Source organism: Arachis duranensis, chromosome 2 (assembly GCF_000817695.3).
Source record: "Arachis duranensis cultivar V14167 chromosome 2, aradu.V14167.gnm2.J7QH, whole genome shotgun sequence".
NCBI classification, from domain to species: domain Eukaryota; kingdom Viridiplantae; phylum Streptophyta; class Magnoliopsida; order Fabales; family Fabaceae; genus Arachis; species Arachis duranensis.
Genome location: NC_029773.3, coordinates 13,242,931 through 13,264,157, shown reverse-complemented (window position 1 = coordinate 13,264,157; position 21,227 = coordinate 13,242,931). Strand labels below are relative to the sequence as shown.

The window sequence follows — 21,227 nt, the reverse complement described above, 5'->3', positions numbered from 1 at the left end:
CACGAAGGGTTTTAACGAGGCCCAACCATTTAAATAAACTTTTTTTTTTACAAGTTACTTTCACTTCATCCCCATTACAAGCCATCACCGTTCCTCAAAAGCACGTAACGAAGACACGGCCATCGCTGGAGGACTGATCACCCTCCAGGCCGAACACACGGATATCCAAAAAACCGACCAAACGAACGGTTACGGTAAAACAAACACTCAAAAAATTGCAGAGAGGCCCGAACGGCCAAATAAAAGCCACAAACGGATCATACAAAAGGCCCGGACAGCCGAAAATGCCATTAAATGGTCCCCAAAAAACGTCACGGCCCTTGGCCAATCCAAAATATTCAGAAAACAAACAAAAGTTCAAAATAAAATACAAGAAAACTACTCAATATCAACAATCCGACCATCACGGACGGTCTTAAATGCTCCCATCACGGACACATCGGCACCAGGAGCCAACACCAGAGCCTGAGCCTTCATCGTCTCCTCGGTAGCAGCAACGGCATCCCTAGCATCAGCCAACAGAGCCGACTTCTCCTTCTTCAAAGCTTCAACCTCAGCCTTTAGAGTTTCCGACTCAGCGAGAAGCAAGGCAGCCTGAGAACTCGCATCCGAGGCTCGCTTGCGCTCCTCCGCCAATTGAGAAAGAAGCGAAGTCTCGACACTGGCAAGTCGGAGAATCTCCGCCCCGGCATCCTCTGAAGACTTCGTCGCTTTATCCTTTGCAGTATTGGCGACCTGGAGCTCCTCCTTCAATTTAGTCACATCAGCCTGAGCCTGCCGAAGCTTCTTCTCCAACAAACCCGCTTGAGCCATCACAGGCTCAGCCTTCCGAACAACCACAGCAGAGCGAAGAAGGGCACGGTAAACCGACTCAGCCTGGAACGAGACGTCGCAACCATCAAAAAATGACTCCGTTCCAGGCATCAAGTTCTGATCAATGAAACCCGTGGCGTCGAAACGTCGGTCCATCACACTAGGGACCAGACCCTCCCCTTCAAAAGTCTCGCTAACCGGCTCCTCAGCCCTACTCCTCTTCCGAGAAGCCTCAGCACCCAAATTGAACACTTGCAATTCAACAACAAAACAATTAAACAAAACTTAACCTACATTACCAAAGTTAATTAATGAAAATGAAAATTAAGCAAGCAATAAACAAAACAAGGAAGAGTAAAAGAAGAAGAAGAAGAAGAAAAAGAAAGAAGGGGGAACACACCAATATAAGTCCGACAAGCCTCGGGATCCCCCATAACGTCCCGAGGATTCAACGGACGCTCGCCAAACAAGTGCCATAAAACGCTGGCGACATCCTTATCCTCCCGAGATAAATCGTCATAAGAAACCTTAGTCAAAACCGACGGCCCGGCGCCAAAGTTCCAGTACGTCGGAAACCAGCGCTCACCTTCCAAGGTAAGCCAAAACGGGCGGTGCCCCTCAACGGGACGCACCTTAAAATACTCCCACTTAAACCCGTGAAAGGAGTCCTCAAACAACCCGAAGATCCGACGATGAGGCTGCGCCCGGAAAGACATATACCCTTTCTTATGCTTCCCCTCCTTAGTCGGAAGAGTGCACAAGAAAAGGAAAAGAAAAACGGGAACCGAAGCCGGGAGATCAAGATACTGGCACACCAACTCAAAACACCGAACGGCCGCCCAACTGTTCGGGTGAAGCTGAGACGGTGCCACGGAACACCGACTAAGTAGACCCTGAACAAACGGGGAGAAGGGGAACCGCACTCCGAGCCGAGTAAACATGGATTCGTAAACCCACATCCAGTCCGGCACGGTGGGGGAACGGAGGTTTAGATAGCAGACGCGCTCATCTGCATCAGGGAGCACGAGCTCATATCGCCCCTCCTCTTCACCGCCACCACAAATTGCCCCCTGATCGCGGAGCCGTTGGAGATCACCCTCCGTCATCCGCGACGGAACGCCCCAGACATCGCTGGTCACCCAACCATAGCGATTGGGAACACCCCTGGAAGGGGCAATGGGGGCACCCACACCCTCATTTCTCCGACGCTGCATACCTAAAACAGGGAGGAGCACCACCATCAGCCTACCAACTCTAACAGTGTCAAAAAATAAAAACCTAAAAACACCACTACCAAACCCAAACGTCTTAAACCACCACTACAATCAAGGTAAAAACGGCGGTGCTCAGCCCCTTCCCCGAACCCAACAAAAACACCAGACGCGGCAAAACAAATAGCAAAAACAGAACAGGCATGCACAAACAAATATGAAAGAAAAAAGGCAAAAAATACCAACCTGGTAAAATTGAAGAAAGCTTGAGAAGAAGGCTGAAGACAAGAAGAAACAGAGCGGCACTAGAAAGCAAAAACCAACAAAGAGTTTCTCCAGAAAATGAACAGTTCCTTTTTTTTCGGAGAAAAGAAAAAACGGACGAGGGAAATAAAAACCAAAGCAAAACGGTTTCAAAAAGGAAAGCGAAAAGACGTAACTAACCCTGAGAGCAATGAAAACTCACGGGGGCAAAAGGGAGAAAAGCCCCTCCACAATAAATGCCCCCTCGGAAAAGCAAACTAATCAATTGCACCTCAAAAGACGCAACAAGCGCAGCAAGACACGGAAAGGTCACGTCAAGACCAAAATACAACCGAGACGAATCTTTCACCAAACAAAATCGAGGAGCCGACCTCATCACCAAACGAGCACTCGACCGGCGCCAAAGACGTAGAGAAACGTCTCGAACTCTTAGCGACAAACCGAAGTCATTCGCTCTCTCGCTACGGGGGCAACTGTTACGGATCCGGCCCACGGATCCCGGACCCATTACCGAACCCGAACCCGGCTTACCGGGTCAACCCATTTCATCTCTCTAGAAGGCCCCGTATCGGCCCTCTAGAGCCCCTAACCAACTTTTGAATTTAAACGCACCTCTTATCTTAGCCAGATAAGATAAAGATAAGATAACCACCATCATCTATAAATAGAGGACCCAGGTCCCTCCAGGTACTCATTCCTTCCTCACACCTTATACCTCTTAGATCCATTCTGACTTGAGCGTCGGAGTGTCTTTGCAGGTACCTCCCCTCCTCTCCATCTGGACAATCCAACATCTGACTCGTCCCGCGGGTTCCCGATCCTCCTACTATACCGTATCAGAAGCATTCTGTACAATACCAAAAAATAGTTTCTAAATAAAAGATTAAGAACGAATTAAATAAACAATAATAAAGATAATATATAATGAAAATTTTACTAAGTAACTTGAATAATAATCAACATAAACCAATAATAATCAACACAAATCAATAATAATCAACACAAATTCTATTTTATAATAACAAATAAGTTTAGGCCTTAATCTAGTCCAAACAAATTCAAATTCAAATTCAGAAAATATAACAGTATGTTAAACTAATTTTATAAATTCTCTAACTAATTCTAAATTATGACCTAATTAAAGCTAGCAAGCAACTACTTGAAAAGAAAATTAAAGCACCAAAAATTAATTTTCAAGTTAAATATTAAGAACAAATTAAATAACAATAATAAAAAAATGTACAATAAAAATTCATTGAACAACCTAAATAGTCAACACAAATTTTATTTTATAATAACAAGTAAGCTCAACTTTAATCTAGTTCAAACAAATTTAAATTTAAATTCAAGAAATATAACAACATGTTATATTGAACTAATTTTTATAAATTTTTTAACAGATTTTAAATTATCACCTAATTAAAGCAACAAGCCACTTGAAAAAGAAATTAAAGCACAAAAAATAATTTTCAAGTTAAAGATCTAGAACAAATTAAATTAATAATAATAAAAAATATATAATAAAAAACTTCACAAATAAACCTAAATAATTAACACAAATTCTATTTTATAATAACAAGTAAGTTCAGATTTTAATCTTGTCCAAACAAATTCAAATTTAAATTCAAAAAATATAACAACAAGTTAAACTAATTTTTATAAATTCTCTAACTAATTCTAAATTATCACCTAATTAAAGCAGTAAGTAACTTAAAAAAGAAATTAAAGCACCAAAAAACAATTTCCAAGTTAAAGATTTAAGAACAAATTAAATCAATAATAATAATAAAATATATATAATGAAATTTTTACCAAACAACCTAAATAATCAACACAAATCAACAATAATTAATACAAATTCTATTTTATATTAACAAGTAAGCTCAGACTTTAATCCTCTTTTAAAAGTTTGAAAGAATTATCTGAAATGAACCTTGACAAGAGAAGGAAATAATAACTGAAAAGAAGTTTCTGACTTTCCTCCTATGCCGGCACCAAGAAAAAGAGTAGTAGGAGAAGAAGAAGAGCAGAAGCAGTGGCAAAAGCGTTTCCAGCAGCAGCAGAGCCATACGTGAAAGGGTGTTGTCAGAGAGGAGAGGAAAAATGAGAGAGTTAGAGAGAGATTGGGAGGCGAGAGGTTAGAGAGAGAAAAAAATTCAAAATGAAGGGAAAGATGGTTTGCGGTTCAAATTTAGGACACGATTACTGTCATTTGTCAATAATGCGTTGCGGGTCACCAAAACATAGAGTTCCACTAAATGTGTTTACCGTCGGATTAATCCAATGGTAAATCCCACATTACATTTCGCGCTTATTTTTCCCGTTTTCTCTCCAATTATTATCGGCAAATTTATAATGAGAAACAGAAATCCACTGATAATGATATTATCTGACAAATTTCACACCTAAATGGCTAAACCATCAATAAATCTTTCGATAAAGCCGATGCTAATGTGCAACGCTAAATTCGACGATAAATTTAACGACACTCAATGTTTTTCTTTTTGTGTGTTGCAACATGCAACGATATAGATAAATTAAAAAAGAATAAAAAAGTAACTAGATTTAATTTAAGATCATTCGGTAATATTAATCTAATTTGTGTTATTTATATAATTTACTCTAATAATTATTTAGTGATATTATTTTTAGATTATTATTAATTTTAAATTCTTTTAGCAGGAGTTTGCTTCAATGTTATGTAAATATATTCTAAGAAATTATATTCTTTGAATATTATAATTGAGTATTATAAAGAATTATTTGTTCATCAGTACTACAAATGGTTGGAAATTATTTTCTATAGTCTAAAAATAAATTAGAATAAGTTTGTTTTATCAATTAAAAATAGGGGCTGTTTGACAAATAATAATAATTAAAAGATATAATAGTGATTTTATATTTTAATTTTTATTCACTTAACACGAAAGTATCAACTATTTACCTTTTAGGATGTAAATAAAAGTTTATATTTTAAAAAAATATCCTAAAAAATAATTTATTTCTGAGAATTAAATTTTAAAACTTCAAATAGATATAAAAATAATATTTTTTTAGACAATATCTAAAAATAAATTCAAATTCTCTCAAAAAAAGGAACGAAGAGAGCACTATATAATTATATATAGTAGTAACCGGAAATATAACGCCCCCACCCACTAGTAAGTAATTTATTAATATTTGTGCATGGATAGCACTTTTAATTAGGATTTACAATGCTCAAGGTTTCATAGACCGTTGCTAACTTGCTATATCCCTATAAAGTAAACCAAACCCCTTTTTTAAAACTTTAATATGTCCCTTTGAACGAAGTTGAAATTAAAAAAATTCACAATTAATAATTATTTATTCCATTATATTATTGATTCAAATTAAATCTAATTAATAATCCATTAGCCCCCATAAGCGAAATTGTATCTGGACACATGGATGCGTTGCCTCTAACGACCATTATCATGCTTCAACTTGTTCCATGTTACTAAATTGTTACCCAATATAATCCATGCCTCAACATTTGTATATATGCGTGAACCCATTCTATTACAAATTAAATTAGAAATAACGTTTGTCTCTATGTGGCTGCTATACATTAAATAAACAAGTGATTATAGATACACCGTTTTTGACTCTTTCACTATATATACACTATGTTTCCACTTTGGAATATAATAATATAAGATTTCATGGAAGTCCAAAAGGGTACAAACTAATATCTTTATATTATGGAGGCTGTTTTTCCTCTTTTCATTCCTTCCTCTAAAACCTTGATTTATGATCATAATTTAAAGGAAATAAGAAATAAAACTCACGGTTATGGGCATATCAATTCAAGGGGAAGCTATATCTGGATATATATGTAAGTACTAATTTACTTGCTGGAAATTGTAAATAAATTTTAGTAGCTGAGATCTTGAGATTGCATCTATTGAGATTGAATAATGTCTTATCAGGCACTTCCTATTCAAGGTTTGGTTTTTTAGGGCTTTCTCCGACTCAACAAATTTAGGATAAATTTTTGTTGTGAACCAATAGATTACTGCATATATAAGACGAGATTTAAATCACTTCATACTTGCTTAAATAAATAAAAATGAATGAGTTTATCTGATGAATTCAAATTGATTTACACTCTATGTTTATACTAGTTTTATTGAATTTTTTTTATAATTTTATCAAACTAATCCAATTTTCTTTTGGGTATCACATTATATTATATTTTTCATGATTAGAATTACCAATTCTTAAATCTTTTATTATATTCTTTATTACAATGCTAGATTTTTATTATTTAAAAAAAATCATAACTTATACCGTTTATTTATCTAAGAACTATTTTGATTCAAAATTATATATGATGGTATACATTTATTATTTTGCAACATGATCTGTTAATTATTTGAGGTTAGTTTTGAAATAATTATATTAAAAAATTTTAAGTTTTTTTTTTCAAATTTAGAAATAATTATATTTATAAATTCATCTAAAAGTAGGATCAGGGTTTTAGTCAACATAATTGAATGCTTCTTTTGCTAAATATAACTAAAATTTCCGCATAAGTATAGATAAAGTAATCAATACGATGAGGGTTTATTGTTAAATAAGCCAAAATAAATGCAAAACCGTACCCCTCGGTTGGGGGAAAAACAAAGTAGGACATTATATAAAACACCAACTACATTTTTCCCTTGGCAGTCTTACCTTTAATAGGAACAAAATTTCAAATTACATTATATATATAGTGTTATTTTTTTTTTCTAAAATACTCTTTATATATATAAGGCTGGTGTTAGATTTTATTTTCTAAAATATTCTTTTTATATTTAAAGATAATATTGTAAGATGTTTTTTTTTTTAATTCATGAAACTTGAATATCTAAATTCAATATATTATATATATGACCAAAATATTTAATTATCATAATAATCAATCTCACATATATTATAGTTATACACGTTAAATAATAAAAGAAAACACTAGCATGTATACTCATAATTATAATGATCAAATACGAACAGAAAAAGAGAAGTTATCCTAATCAATTTGGGTTGGTCGAGTAGTTAGTTTATTCGTTTTCTTAAGTAAGTGTCAAAACTTTATACATGCAGTAACTCATTAGTTAATGACAAATTCTTAAATAGTATGCGTACGTTTTTTGTTTTTATTTTTTAAATCAATTTTCTGTTTGTTTAATCTTTTCAATTTTCTGTGAAATCTAATCCAATTAGCTGGCCCACGGAATCAAGGAGAGAAATTAGAGCAACGTTATTAACTGGGTAAATAAAATTAAAGAATAAATCATAATTATATATTATATTATTTCTCCTACCAAACCTCGACTCTCCCTACCTCCTCCTCTTTTTTCTTTCTTGCTGCTTTCTCTTGTTAAACCCTCATCTATGTCTTTCACCTTCAAAAGGTTTGTTTTATTATTTTATTTTTATTCTTTTTTGAATTTCTCTCATTGCTAAATCAAAATATTGTTATGGGTTTATAATGTTTCAAGGTCAAGGGGCTAAAGAAAATTATTAATTTCATGGAAAGAAGTTGCACAACCAAACAGTAGTGAATCAAGAGGTAGGTTCAACTTAACTTTCTTTAGTTTCTTATTTCTCCTAGAAAAATGTATTACCAAGTATTTTAGAGAGAAAATTACTTTATGAATATTGCATTGATTTTTTATAGAGTGAAGATGTTTGTTTAATTAATTATGCAAACGAGAATCAGTGGATTGAACTTCTGTTGGTAGAAGGTTGATCCTAATTGATATTGTTCATCAATTCAATTTTCTTTTATATATATTTGGACAATTCAATTAGTTATCAAATTATTCACCAGTTTCTATATATATTCATTACCTCAATTTTGAGAACAAATTTTTATGGAATCCATTGTTTCATTTATGGAACAAAGATGCTTAGAGAGATTTTATAAAGATATTCCAGATTTGATTAATGACAAAAATAATGTTAACAACAAAGAGTTCTTTATTATTGTTTACCATATCTCGAAAGCAATGGAGGTAAATTTCCATATGCTTATAGCTTGTATGAAGGATTGAATTCGCAGCTAACAAAATTGTACTTTGATTGTCACAAGAGATGGTAGGGACAATTGGTTGATGTATTCATAGCTTTTTAAGTAGTTCTGTGCTACTTCTGTTGATTTTGGTTTGTTTATTACTCCTCTAATTAAGACACCAAATTACATTCTAAGTAGACACCATATCCAATAATTGATTTCCTAATCTGAATCTGAAAAGCACAACAATTTTAGAAAAATGTAAACCAAAGTTCTATAGTTGGTATGCATGTATAAATTGAAAAACCCTGTTAATTGAAAAAGATAATCAAGTCTTAAGATGGTTAAATATTGCAAAGCACCAACTATCTCTCTATACTGTTTTGGATTTTTAAAGTGTATGTAGACATTGAGTGAGCAGTGTTTATGTTAAAACTGTTAAATCATTATAAACTACACTTTTATTTTTGTTATCCTTTTTACTGTCTCACTATTATCTTGTATTTGTGTTATCAATTATTATGTTATATACATATAAGTTTAGCTATCAAATCAGTAACTAATATAGAATACTCATTGAAATATAAAATATATTATAAATATATTAAATAATAAATATTTTTGTACATAAATAAATATTAGTTGATTGTTATTAATTTTCAGTGTTTATAGAGATGAGTAAAGTATCGTTTTTGTCCTCAATGTTTGGGGTAAGTTCTAAAGTTGTCCCTAACTTTTCAATCGTCCTATTTAAGTCTCTAACGTTTCAAAATTGACTCAATGTTGTCCTGCCGTTAGAAATTCGTTAACAGAATTGACGACAGGACAAAATTGAGACGATTTTGAAATGTTAGAGACTTAAATAGGACGAAAACATTGGGACAAAAACAATACATAGAAATAAATTTTAATTGTATCCTTCAATAATATCAGTTTTTTACTATACATATATAGTGTTCAATTATTTTTTAATCACATCTAAGTAAATTATACTTAATTATATTACTTTCATTCTAAATAAATTAATTTTTTTTATAATTTTACTCTTAAAGATTTTTAGTTATTATGATATATTTGTAGAATGACTAGTATATAAACTTGCGAAAAAGAAAAAAATATATATATACAACAAAATATAAATTATACCTTTTGTCTCTAATGTAACAAAATTCTTTAAAATTATAAAAAAATAAATTTATTTAAAATGAAAGTAATATGATTAAGTATAATTTACTTAGATGTAATTAAAAAATAATTGAATATTATGTACAGTAAAAAATTGATATTATTACAAAATAAAATTAAATTAAAACTTAATTTTTTGTATTATTTTTGTCCCCACCGTTTTCGTCCTATTTAAGTTTCTAACGTTTTAAAATTGTCTCAATTTTGTCCTGCCGTCAATTCTTTTAATGGACCCCTAACAACAGGACAACATTGAGTCAATTTTGAAATATTAGGAACATAAATAGGACGATTGAAACGTTAGGGACAACTTTGAGACTTATTCCAAACGTTAGGGACAAAAACATACTTTACTCTTATAGAGATTTTTGTTATATTTGAGTAACTTATGGGCTATAATCTTTAGTGCCAACTTTTGTTGATTTGTTGTTATCAGGTTTGTTAGTTTTTTGTTTGAAAGCAATCTATTTTTGAATTTAGAAGAGCTAAAAATCAAAATGATCCTTAAACATTTTGATTGTTCAAAATTACCCTTAAAATTATTTCACAATTTCATACGATTTGTTCATCTTTAGTCTTTGATTTAATTTGTCTTTGCTCCTTGCGTTGCCTTTGTCTTTCCTCCAATATGCAACATCCACTTCTCCTAATTATTTCATTAATACCAAACCCTTTGCCACGGCCACCAGTCCACCACTAGATCTTGAAATGATGGCTTTTGTATCCATTATTGTTACGTTGTTGTGGTTGTGGTGGCAATAATGGCAATGGCTATAGTGGTAGTAGTAGCTAGTAATGGTGGCAATGGAGGTGCTAATGTTGGGACAATAATAATGATAGTGATAAACTAACAGTGAAGTTAATAATGGCAGTATTTTGAACGATTTATTTTAGCCTCAAAAATTTCAAATTTTACATTTCAGTTTTAAAAATTTTAAATGTATTTAATATTGTTCCACAATTAAATTTGACACAAACAATTAGCATATTGAAGAGTTAATAATGTTTGATTTTGATACATAAGTAAAATCAATCAACAATCACCAAGTAAAAAATTTTTCTTTGATTTTTGAGTGTTAATGATTGATTGATAGGATTTGAGATTTTTTTTATAAGAAGGAGATCGACGAAAGAAAGTGTTACAAGAACGAAAGTTTTGATTATATTTTTTTAACACACTGAATAATATATGACTTAATAATAACGTTGTTAACGTCTATGTTAGTCATTTTGTTAATTATTTGTGTCAAATTTAATAATGGGACAATATTGAACCCTTTTAAAATTTTTTGGGATAAAAATAAGATTTTTACGTTAGGGATGAAATTAGAATTTTGTCTCATGTCAAATGAAAAACAGAATCAGAACAGAGAAAAGAGATTAACACAACCATATATCTTAATTCAATCACCATGAGCAATGTAGTTTATATCCAATCTCCACCATAACTTTAATAGAATTTTTACTATCTTTCACAAAAATTACGATCACCAATTTTCTAGAATTCTACCCAATAATCCTATTTGGGATAAACCAAACTTCTACCCAAATTTGATTTGCCTAGGTTCACTTCCTAAACTTTCAACTATTAAGTGTTCACCCAACTTAATTAGCAAGGGAACCCACTCAAGATCATGAATACAAAACAGAAATACATACAAAAGAGTTTGATATAATTTTCTGCCTTTTTTTCAATATTACTCTCTTTATCTTTTCTCTCAGTGACTTTTTCTAATACCTCACATAATGCCTTTTTTCATTGATCAAAAACAAAGAAAGATAAAAACTAAAGAATAGAAAATTCAATATAAAATTATGAAGGAAAAGAAGTTAAGTTGGAAAGTTATGAAGACCCAAATAGTGTATTTATTCTCCTTTGCTTTAATTTCTAGCCGTTTATCCTTTTTAAAGAAGAATAAAGCTTTTAAAATTTGAGTTTGGTTGAACATCTTTGACTTGTTCTTCTTTTTCAAAATTTTATATCAGAGATGCAGAAGAGAGATGGAACAACAATAATGATTAGAGTTAGCATGCATCCTTACCTTGCGGTTTCTCTTTCTTTCTTTTTCTTTTAGCTTCAAGAATCTTAGCCATTCATCCATTCTTTGGCTCCAAATTTTATTTTTAACTTTTGATTTGTAGCAGTAAGACATAACCTCTATTTTTTTCATTTTACTTGAATGGTACATACAAAAACAAGATATCTTCAATAAGTTAGAATGGAAACACAAATATAAAAACTTGGCTTCTCTGATTTACCTCTGAATCAAGTCAGATTTAATTTTGCTTCTTAATTTTCAATCTTAACTTTTTTCCTCTTTTTTTCTTTTCAATTTTAAGATTATGATTTACTTTTTCTTAAATGCTTAAACGCTATTTTAAACACCCCTTTTTATTTGTAAAAATTCTCTTTTTTTTTTCTTAATTTAGAGGTGGTTAATCATGTGGGTTGCAATCAGAAAAAAGAAATGAGTGTTTGATTAGAGTGTTAGTCTCATTGAATATGAACTTGAGAAGTGAATTAGTTAGATGTTATAATTAGACTTATTTTAAACATTTTATTTTTCTGCACAAAACATAAATCACAAACATTTTTAGAATTTTAATCCAAAATTATAATCTTAGTCATCCTCAAATTATTATTATTATTATTATTCTCAAACTCGAAGTCTTGTAAACCCAGCGCAAGGACTTTTAGTTGTTTAATTTGTTACTGACACTGCTTACAGTAATTTGTAATAATAATGCTCCTTGCGTTCATTGTCATCACCTATATATTTTGTTAAATTTTGTCAACTACTTTTATTATCCTTGAACACTTTTCTGGTTATTGTGATTGTAAAATCCCCATTTTCTTTTGACTGTTTATTACCAACAGGAGAATGAGATATGTAAAACAAATTACAAAATGTATCAAATCTTTATCAATCAAGATGTTAGATGCAAACCCTAGTTTGGACTAATTTATGAAATTTCTAACTAAGAAGAAAATGTAACTAATTGTTCCCCTTTTGTGTTGAGCTATATATGATATAGCCTATAGTGCCGTACCCATCATAACTTTTGATGCTGAAAAAGTAACTAAAATTTGAACTAATTAAATGATTGTATAGACATTACTACAGTAGTGAGAATCAAAATTGAATTTTATTGGCAGCATTGTCTTCCATGATAATTAGATGATCAAACAGAAGACTATCATCTCTAAAGGAAAAAAAAAGGTGATTTTTTTAAAGATCTCTCAACTCACAAACACACAATTACAGAAACACAAAGGAGAAAAAAATGAATAAGAGATTAGCAAGATTATTAGAGAAAAGAGAAATAAAACTAAAACATGCCCTATTAGAATGTCCATAAAGAACAACTATCAAACAAAGAAGAAGAAAAGAAATTAAATCTAAGTGAAATTAAACAAGATTTAATTGAAGTAATAGCTAGGACTTCCACCTTGATGATTATTATTATTATTATCCGAAATACTTAGGAGTTGCTCAAGATATTCAACTCCTAAGTCCTCTAACACCATCACACTACTACTTGATGATGATGATGATGATGATGTTGATGATTCTTCACTTTTCCCTTTACACTTTGCATTTTGAGTAGTATCATTTTCCTTTGATGATGACAATTTTCTTCTCATGTAGTTTCTCTCTTTGAGTGCAAGTGCTGGTGAATACCCTTTGTTGTTGTTGTTGCCACAACTATACTCAATTCCTTGCAAGGAATCTTTGACCTTTTGGACTGGAAAATTGAGAACAGTATTGTAACCTCTCATGGCAAATGCAGCTTGATCATAAGCCAAAGCAGCATCTTCAGCACAATCAAAGGTTCCAAGCCAAACCCTTGTTCCATTTCTTGTTGTGTCTCGAATTTCGGCTGCGAATTTCCCCCATGGCCTTTTTCTTACACCTATGTACCTTCCTTTTTCACCATGATGATGAACATCTTCATCTTCTTCTTCATGCTTCTTGTTCTTCACATTTTTCTCCTTGTATTTGTTGTTGTTACCTATTTTTGGGACTTGTTGTGAATGCATAGAGAAGTCGATGATATCAAAAGAAGGAGAATCATCAACATTGTTGTTGGAAAATGTTTGGAAGCAAAAATTTGGTGAAGATGATGTGTTCCAGTCTTGGATCTCAAAGAAATTAGGGGAAGTCATTTTTGGCAACTATTTGTTTTTTTGTTGCTTGAATCCTATGAACCTATTGACCCTAGGTAGCTGTAACCCTATTATTTATATAGGTCTTGGATCCCATCCAATTGTTTCTTTAATGTTATAATTATAAACTTATATAAGTTTGGGGAATCTATCACATTGAAGTCTTAAATAATTTAAGATTGCCTTGCTATATATAAACGAAACTCAAGAAAGAGTTCGTTTGTCTTATTAGATTATGGATTGTACAATAATGATTCATGTTGCTAGTTGCTTGCACGTGAATTCAGTAATTTTTGTATTAAGGAATTCTTTTTAGGTGCATGAACAAATAGTTAAAAATATAACTAGAGGGTGAATTCTTTGAGTACAACTGCATATCTAAGCATTTTTATTTTTAAGTCCAATCAAGCATGTTAAAACTTAACAAAGACCATTTTTATTATACTAACGTATATACATGCGCGTTTTAATAATACTTCTTCGTTTCTGTTTTAGTATTCCTTCTTCTTTTTCTTCGCGTTTTTCTTTTTTCTTTTTCATCTTTCTCATTTTTCTTCTTTGTGTTCCTTCTTCTTCGTCGCATTTTTTTAAGTAATTTCGATTTATTTCTTAGTCTAATTGTAACACCCTAATATTCAAATCTTTATACTCGAGTCATAAGTCAATGATATTACGGTGGTACGATTCTCAGGTGGATTTTTAATATATAAATATAGGTAATTTTCGAAAGGAGTATTAATCGAGAAGCCTGAAAAGAGTAGAAATAAAATCGTGAAGACGTATCACTCACGTTTCGACAACGAAAAGTTAAACTGCTAAGCCGAACGCGATATACGGACAAGGCATAAAGGAGATTAAGAGATAGATAACAGATAGATATATATAGCATAAGTAATAGCCACTAGTCGCGACCCGCGAAGTTTAGGCCGGCTAGGGTACAGAATGAAAGTAGTTGACAACAGTATATCCTAATCTCTCCCAAAGGAAACATAAGAGCCTCTATAGGCAAGTTCCAAAAGAGTTCAATACATAATATAATCTTTTCAAAACAAAGATGGAGAGATTCTAAGCAAAACACAAAGTAGAGAAAATAAAGATCTTCGCCGTCTCTCAGACATACCACAGCTCACTTTTGAGCACCTGAACCTGTATCTGAAAAACAAGAGATATATACGGAATGAGAACCCGGGCCCATGGGTTCCCAGTACGGTAAAAGTGCCAAATAAATACAATGCACTGCAATAAAAACTCACTAAGCATCCTAAACTCCTTTTTCACAAGTATCCAGCCTAGATCCTCACTAATCCATAAATAGGCATCTGTCGTAAGGGGATACTAAATCTAGTTCATGTTACACATATTTCCCAACTCGCTGATTCTTCCACGAATCAGACTCAGAATCATAAGCAAAACCATTACCAGTTGTTCTGCCTCAGCAACTCTATATCAATACATCATACCATCGCCTGGAGCTAGTGAAATCACATCACTGCGTCTACCCAGGGGGCTCAAATTATCTCATTCAAAAATCATCATCATCATGCAATCGCATCATCAATTCATCTCATCGAGAATAGCCCTCAACATCCACCGACACCAACATGAGGGATCTCTCAGTTGTACAAATACAAGCAATACAGACAAGTAATACACAAATAAGGTACAAGTAGAACAAGTAGCACATAATCAGGTAATATAGCATATATGATGTAGAAATCCAAAATAAATAGGCAAAACCCAAACAATTCAAACATATGCAAATGATGTATGCCTGCCCTATGGCTGATGATATCATCTTTCGGTTATATAGCCAACCCGACATGTCCTGGTAGCTAACCATTGGATAGAAACACCCCTTATGGAGCAAGTAGGTTTGAGCTACAACCCCCTTACTACTACCCGCTCAACTCAGAGCCAGTGGAACAACCACTACTGTGGCTACTACCCAGGCGGGTGTTTAAAAGCTCAACTTGGAGCGAGTGGATTCACCACTACTGCCGCTACTACCCAGGCGTCACAATCTTTGACCTGGAGCAAGTGGGACGAACCACAACCCTTGCTACTGCCCACGTATCTTAAGCATTAACCCGGAGCAAGCGGGACGAACCACAATCCTTGCTACTTTCTCATTGCTAGACATATCATAATGATTTAATACATAAGGGGTGAGATCGGAGGCTTAGAAGTATGAGATTTAGTTTTTAAAACTCAAAAATCAACTTTGTGATGAAAACAGGGCCACGCGTACGCGTACTCCACGCGCACGCGTGGATGGCCACAAAACTCATCGGCACATACGCGCCATTCATGCGGACGCGCAGGTTGAAAAATAGACAACGACGCGTACGCGTGGCTACGCGTGGGTACACTTGCGCCCCAAGCACAAGACTGGCACAACTCTGTCACAACTCTCAGAAAAATGACTGGGCAATGGGTGCAGCGCTTCGATGCGCACGCGTACACCACGCGCACGCGTGGATGGTGCCTTCTTGAAGAACGACGCGTACGCGCCAAGTGCGCCTACGCGTGGAGGGTCATTCTGCTAAAAATTTTCTAAGTTAAAAGCTGCAGAATTCACAGATTCAACCCCCAATCTTCTGACGGACATAACTTCCTCATTTTAAATCGTTTTTCGCCCGTTCTTCGAACGGCATGGACATCCCGGATCCAACTTCACTTCTAAACAAATTTGGCACAAAATAGAAATCCGCAGTCCAAGTTATGTCCCGTCAAATTATGCCTAAAAACCATGTTTTCACTCAAAACCACAAAGTGCCATTTTCAAAACAAGCCATTTTCAACTCTTTTCAAAATCAACCAAAACATGCCAATTTCATCCCTTTTCTTTGAAATCAATCAAAGTATATCAAAATCGACATTAAGCCTCCTGAACTCATATACTAACACATTACCACAATTCATAAAACCGCCATATAACCATTTTTACCCATTTCACATACTCACTATTACATGGTTTCATCCACAAATCAACCTTAATCATTCCTCAAGCATATATCACAACATACATATCTCTCATGCATTATCATACCATCAAGGCATCAATAATCATACTCACATATATGACCACATAACATACCTCAACCAAAATCAAACATACCTCATCTATACAATTTCACCCAAAATTACCAATTTCCACATTTCAACTCCTCTAACCTCATTGTTCAATAACCAACCCAATCATTCATATATTCATTATCTGAAATTCATCCAATTACTTGTGTCATCATACAATGCACACATCAACTTACCTTCCTTACCTCTTTCTAGCCTCTGGCCCAAAATTTACGGCCTCCGGCCCAATTTCACAATTTAAATGCATAAACCACAATTCAATACTCATTACCCAATACATCAAATTCTCAATACACCAAGCATACAAGGCCACACAATTTTCAACCCAATCATTAATTCACATTACATACCAAACTTAGCCCCAAGCCTCACCAACCATTTACACAATCCAAACTTAATCCTAGGGGCATCTAGCCTAGGAATTCTCATCACACCACACGGTACTTAAATAAAACTTAAACCGTACCTCTTGTAGCCAAATCAATTGAGCCTCTTCTTTGGAAGTCTCCACCAACCTTAGCCCCAAGCCTCACCAAAGCTCCTCAAGCAACACCAATCTCTCAATTGTGCACCAAAACCATCAAATGCATTAACATAACCAATATCACATACATACATCAACCTAGGGCTCATAAAAATGACAATTCACAAGGGTTGGAGGGTTTCTTACCTTAACCCACTGAAGTTTGTGATGAATATCACCCATGGCTCATACTAGAGCACTCCTAAACAACCAAAATCACAAGGTTTCCTCAAAACACAAACTAAATTCGAATTTGAAGAGGAAAATAAAAACTGGGCAGAGGATAGTAGATTACTCACCACAAAACTTAGATATAATTGTAGAGGATGAGAAGAGCGACGCGTGGCCACAAACGACTCGTCAATCGGAGCTCCGTAGCTCAAGTTATGGTGGTTTGAAGATCAAAGAGAGTTATGTTTTTTCTCTTCTCTTCTCTCTTCTCAATTCAGTGCCCAACACTCATTCTTTAGGGAAAAATGAGATGAAATGCTTATAACTAATGTTTATATACGTTGGGTCTTGGGCCCACTTAGGCCCGGTTCACTTATTTTTGTTCGTTGGCCCAATTTTGAACCAAAACCTTTAAGATTAGTGCTCTAAATCGCACTTCAAATATTTCTACCTCCCCTAATTATAATTCCTCATTTCTTAATCTTATTTACTCATAATCAATTTTCTTAGCTGCAGTACCAGACAGGTCTCAGCCGGTACTGCCGATAAAATTCCACTGCGCGCTTTTACGCAGAAAACTATGTCTTCCGACTCGGAAAAATTCACTGAATCCAAATATCATATTTAAATCATCAAATTCCAATTTCCAAATCTTCCAACCATATTCGCTCCTACTTAACTTATTATTCAATTAATTTCGGTTAGACCGGGTATTACACTAATTGAGGTTCATTTGGATCCAGAAATAAATTGTATGTGTTTTTGTTGATAATTGAGTCTTTTTGACTGCTTGTTCAAGACTAAACTAATTTCAGTTTATTTGTGTGTCAATTGAGGTTCAGTTGATTCTACTGTTAAGTTTTGACCAAATTTTTTATTCCTTAAGTAATTTCGATTCATTTATTAGTTTATTTGAGATTCATTTGGATTCAGAAATAAATTCGATCTATTTTTATTTATGATTGAATCTTTTTGACTGCTTGTTCAAAACTGAACTAATTGAATGGAACGGAGTAGAATCTAATGTCATTGAATAAAGTGACAATAATCAATAATTTCATTCTTCTTTGCTAAAAAATTTGGTCAATACTTATTAGCAATAGCAAGTGAACCTCAATTAGCACGCAAATGAACCGAAATTATTTTAGATTTGAACAACAGTAAAAAAGATTCAATCATTAACAAAAATACATCGAATTCATTTTTGGATCCAAATGAACCTCAATTAAACTAAGAGATGAACCAAAATTATTTAAGAAATAAAAAATTTAGTCAATACTTATTAGCAGCTTCAAGTGAACCTTACTTAACACACACATGATCAACCGAAATAAACTAAGAAATGAATCAAAATTATTTAATGATGACATAAGAGAAAAATCAGAACCAATAAAAATGTTAGAATGTTGGTGTTATTGGTGACAACGATAACGAAAGAGGAATATAACAAAAAAAGGAAAAGAAGAAGAAGAAGACGCAACATCAAAGAAAATTTGCCGTTTATGTTAAAAGTGGGAAGTTGTTTAAATTTAAAAGTCTGTTTCTTAGCGCGTAGATGTAGAGAAGGTTATATCAACTTGGTTGAACTTAGTTAGTGAAATCACTTGGATGCAGAGTATTATTTATTTTTTAACCTATATTAGTTAATCTTTTTTATTATAAAATTTAAATTTAAAATTTAAAATTTTTAAATTCTAAATCTTAAGTTATAATTTCAAATTTTAAATATTCTAAAAATAAATATAATAAAAAATAATTTATTCATAGTTAAATTTTTTTGCAAACAAAAAAGAAAAAATATTTATATAAAAATTTACAAAAATTTAAAAAATAATTTTTATATAAAAATATATTAAAAATATAATTATTTATAAAAATTTTCTTATCCATTTAAACTTTAGAATAAGTTTCATTATACAAACTTTAACGAAGAGTATTTAAAAATAAAAATATATTATTTTGGGCGGACGGTGTATTTAAAATACACTTTAACATGTGATGCAAAGACTAATAAATGATTTTAACGGGGGGATGGTTTTGGATGCATGTTAATTAGGGCAATAGTGCATATATAGGTTGTAGAGTTTTACAATGTGGCACATATTCACTTAGATAGGATATTTACGAATTTAGTTTTGAGAAGATTTGGAGAGAAGGAAAAAATATTTGGAAAGGTTAAAGTTAATTTATGAGTTTTACTTTTCAGAGTACGAGGAATTTGGATGTCTTTATCAACTTTTTCAAAATTTTTTAAATTTTTTATTTTTAAATTGAGTTATACTAGATAATTAATAATTTTTTTTGAATAATCATCAATCAAATTAAAATATACTACATATACTTTTAAATTATTTACCTAAATCTTAGTATTCCGCACCTAGTGAAATAAACATTCGATATATTCATTATTCACATTATTTAATATTTTCATGGTCTACTGATACACCACTCAAATTCCTCTTCCTTGATTATTTTTAGCTCGTGAAAAAAAAAAAAAAAGAAATTAGCCATTCTTTAACTTCTCTTGCTCTTCTTTGCAAAACATTCCCTTCAATTTTCGTTCTCTCACGATTCACGAGAGCATGTTTGGGAAGGACCGTGAAATAAGAAAATAATCAAAATTAAATAATCATGTTTTAGTAAATTAAAATAAAAAAATTATAATCTTAACTAATAATTTGAAATCCGAAGGGTAAATCACAATAATAAATTAAGGGGAGCAAAATTTTACACGAATCAGCCAAAACAAAAATTGTTTCATGAATTCACAATACACGTTTATATGTAGTTCGAATCAATTAAATTTGAACCCCATTTCTACATAATTCGAACCAAGTACACACGCATACACTAGTTCGAACTAAATATGTTCGAATTATACACAACACACGCACATACTAATTCGAACCAACTTGGTTCGAATTACACACATAGTAATTTCTATGCTGCTAAAAAATTAATAATTTATTAAAAAAATTTTATTAAAAAAATTAATAATTTAAAAATTAAAAAATATATATTTTATTTCATACATTAAAAAAAGCTAACAAAATATTTAATCACGTATAAAAATTTGTAATATTCTAATAACTTAGGTAAATACATGCATGTACTCAAATTTTAAATAAAATACTCTACATAGTCAATAATAATTTAGAAATGAAAGAAAAATATTTTATTCCATACAAAATAATTAAAAAATATATTTTATTCTAATACAAAAAAAATTTAAAAAAATGGCTTAAAAGATGTTATGAGTACTATAAAAATTTGTAATATTCTAGTGATTTATAGTACTATAAAAGATGTTATGAGTACTATAATGTTATGAATATTTCTATAATGACCTAAGTCAACCATATATTACAAATTTTTATAGTACTTCTAAATTATATGGTGATTCGAATCACCATATATTACAAATTAGTAAAAATTTGTAATATCCTAATGACTTAGAACATTAAAGAAATACTCTACATAGTCAATAATAATTTAGATCATAAAGAAAAAATATTTTTATCATGTATTTACCTAAATCACTAGAATATTACAAATTTTTATAGTACTCATAACATCTGTTAAGCTATTTTTTTTAATTTTTTGTATTAGAATAAAATATATTTTTTAATTATTTTGTATGGAATAAAATATTTTCTTTCATTTCTAAATTATTATCGACTATGTAGAGTATTTTATTTAAAATTTGAGTACATGCATGTATTTACCTAAGTTATTAGAACATTACAAATTTTTATAGTACTCCTAACATTTTTTAAGCCA

The 21,227-nt window shown here is 32.1% G+C and overlaps 1 protein-coding gene across 1 annotated transcript; it reads right to left on the bottom strand.

The window, feature by feature from the left end:
• Window positions 1–12,913: 12,913 nt before the first annotated feature.
• LOC107473675 (ethylene-responsive transcription factor 1B-like) lies at window positions 12,914–13,660 on the bottom strand. Its single transcript, XM_016093262.3, has one exon. It carries the CDS (start codon window positions 13,658–13,660, stop codon window positions 12,914–12,916), a length of 747 nt encoding a protein of 248 aa, XP_015948748.1.
• Between the last annotated feature and the right edge of the window lie 7,567 nt (window positions 13,661–21,227).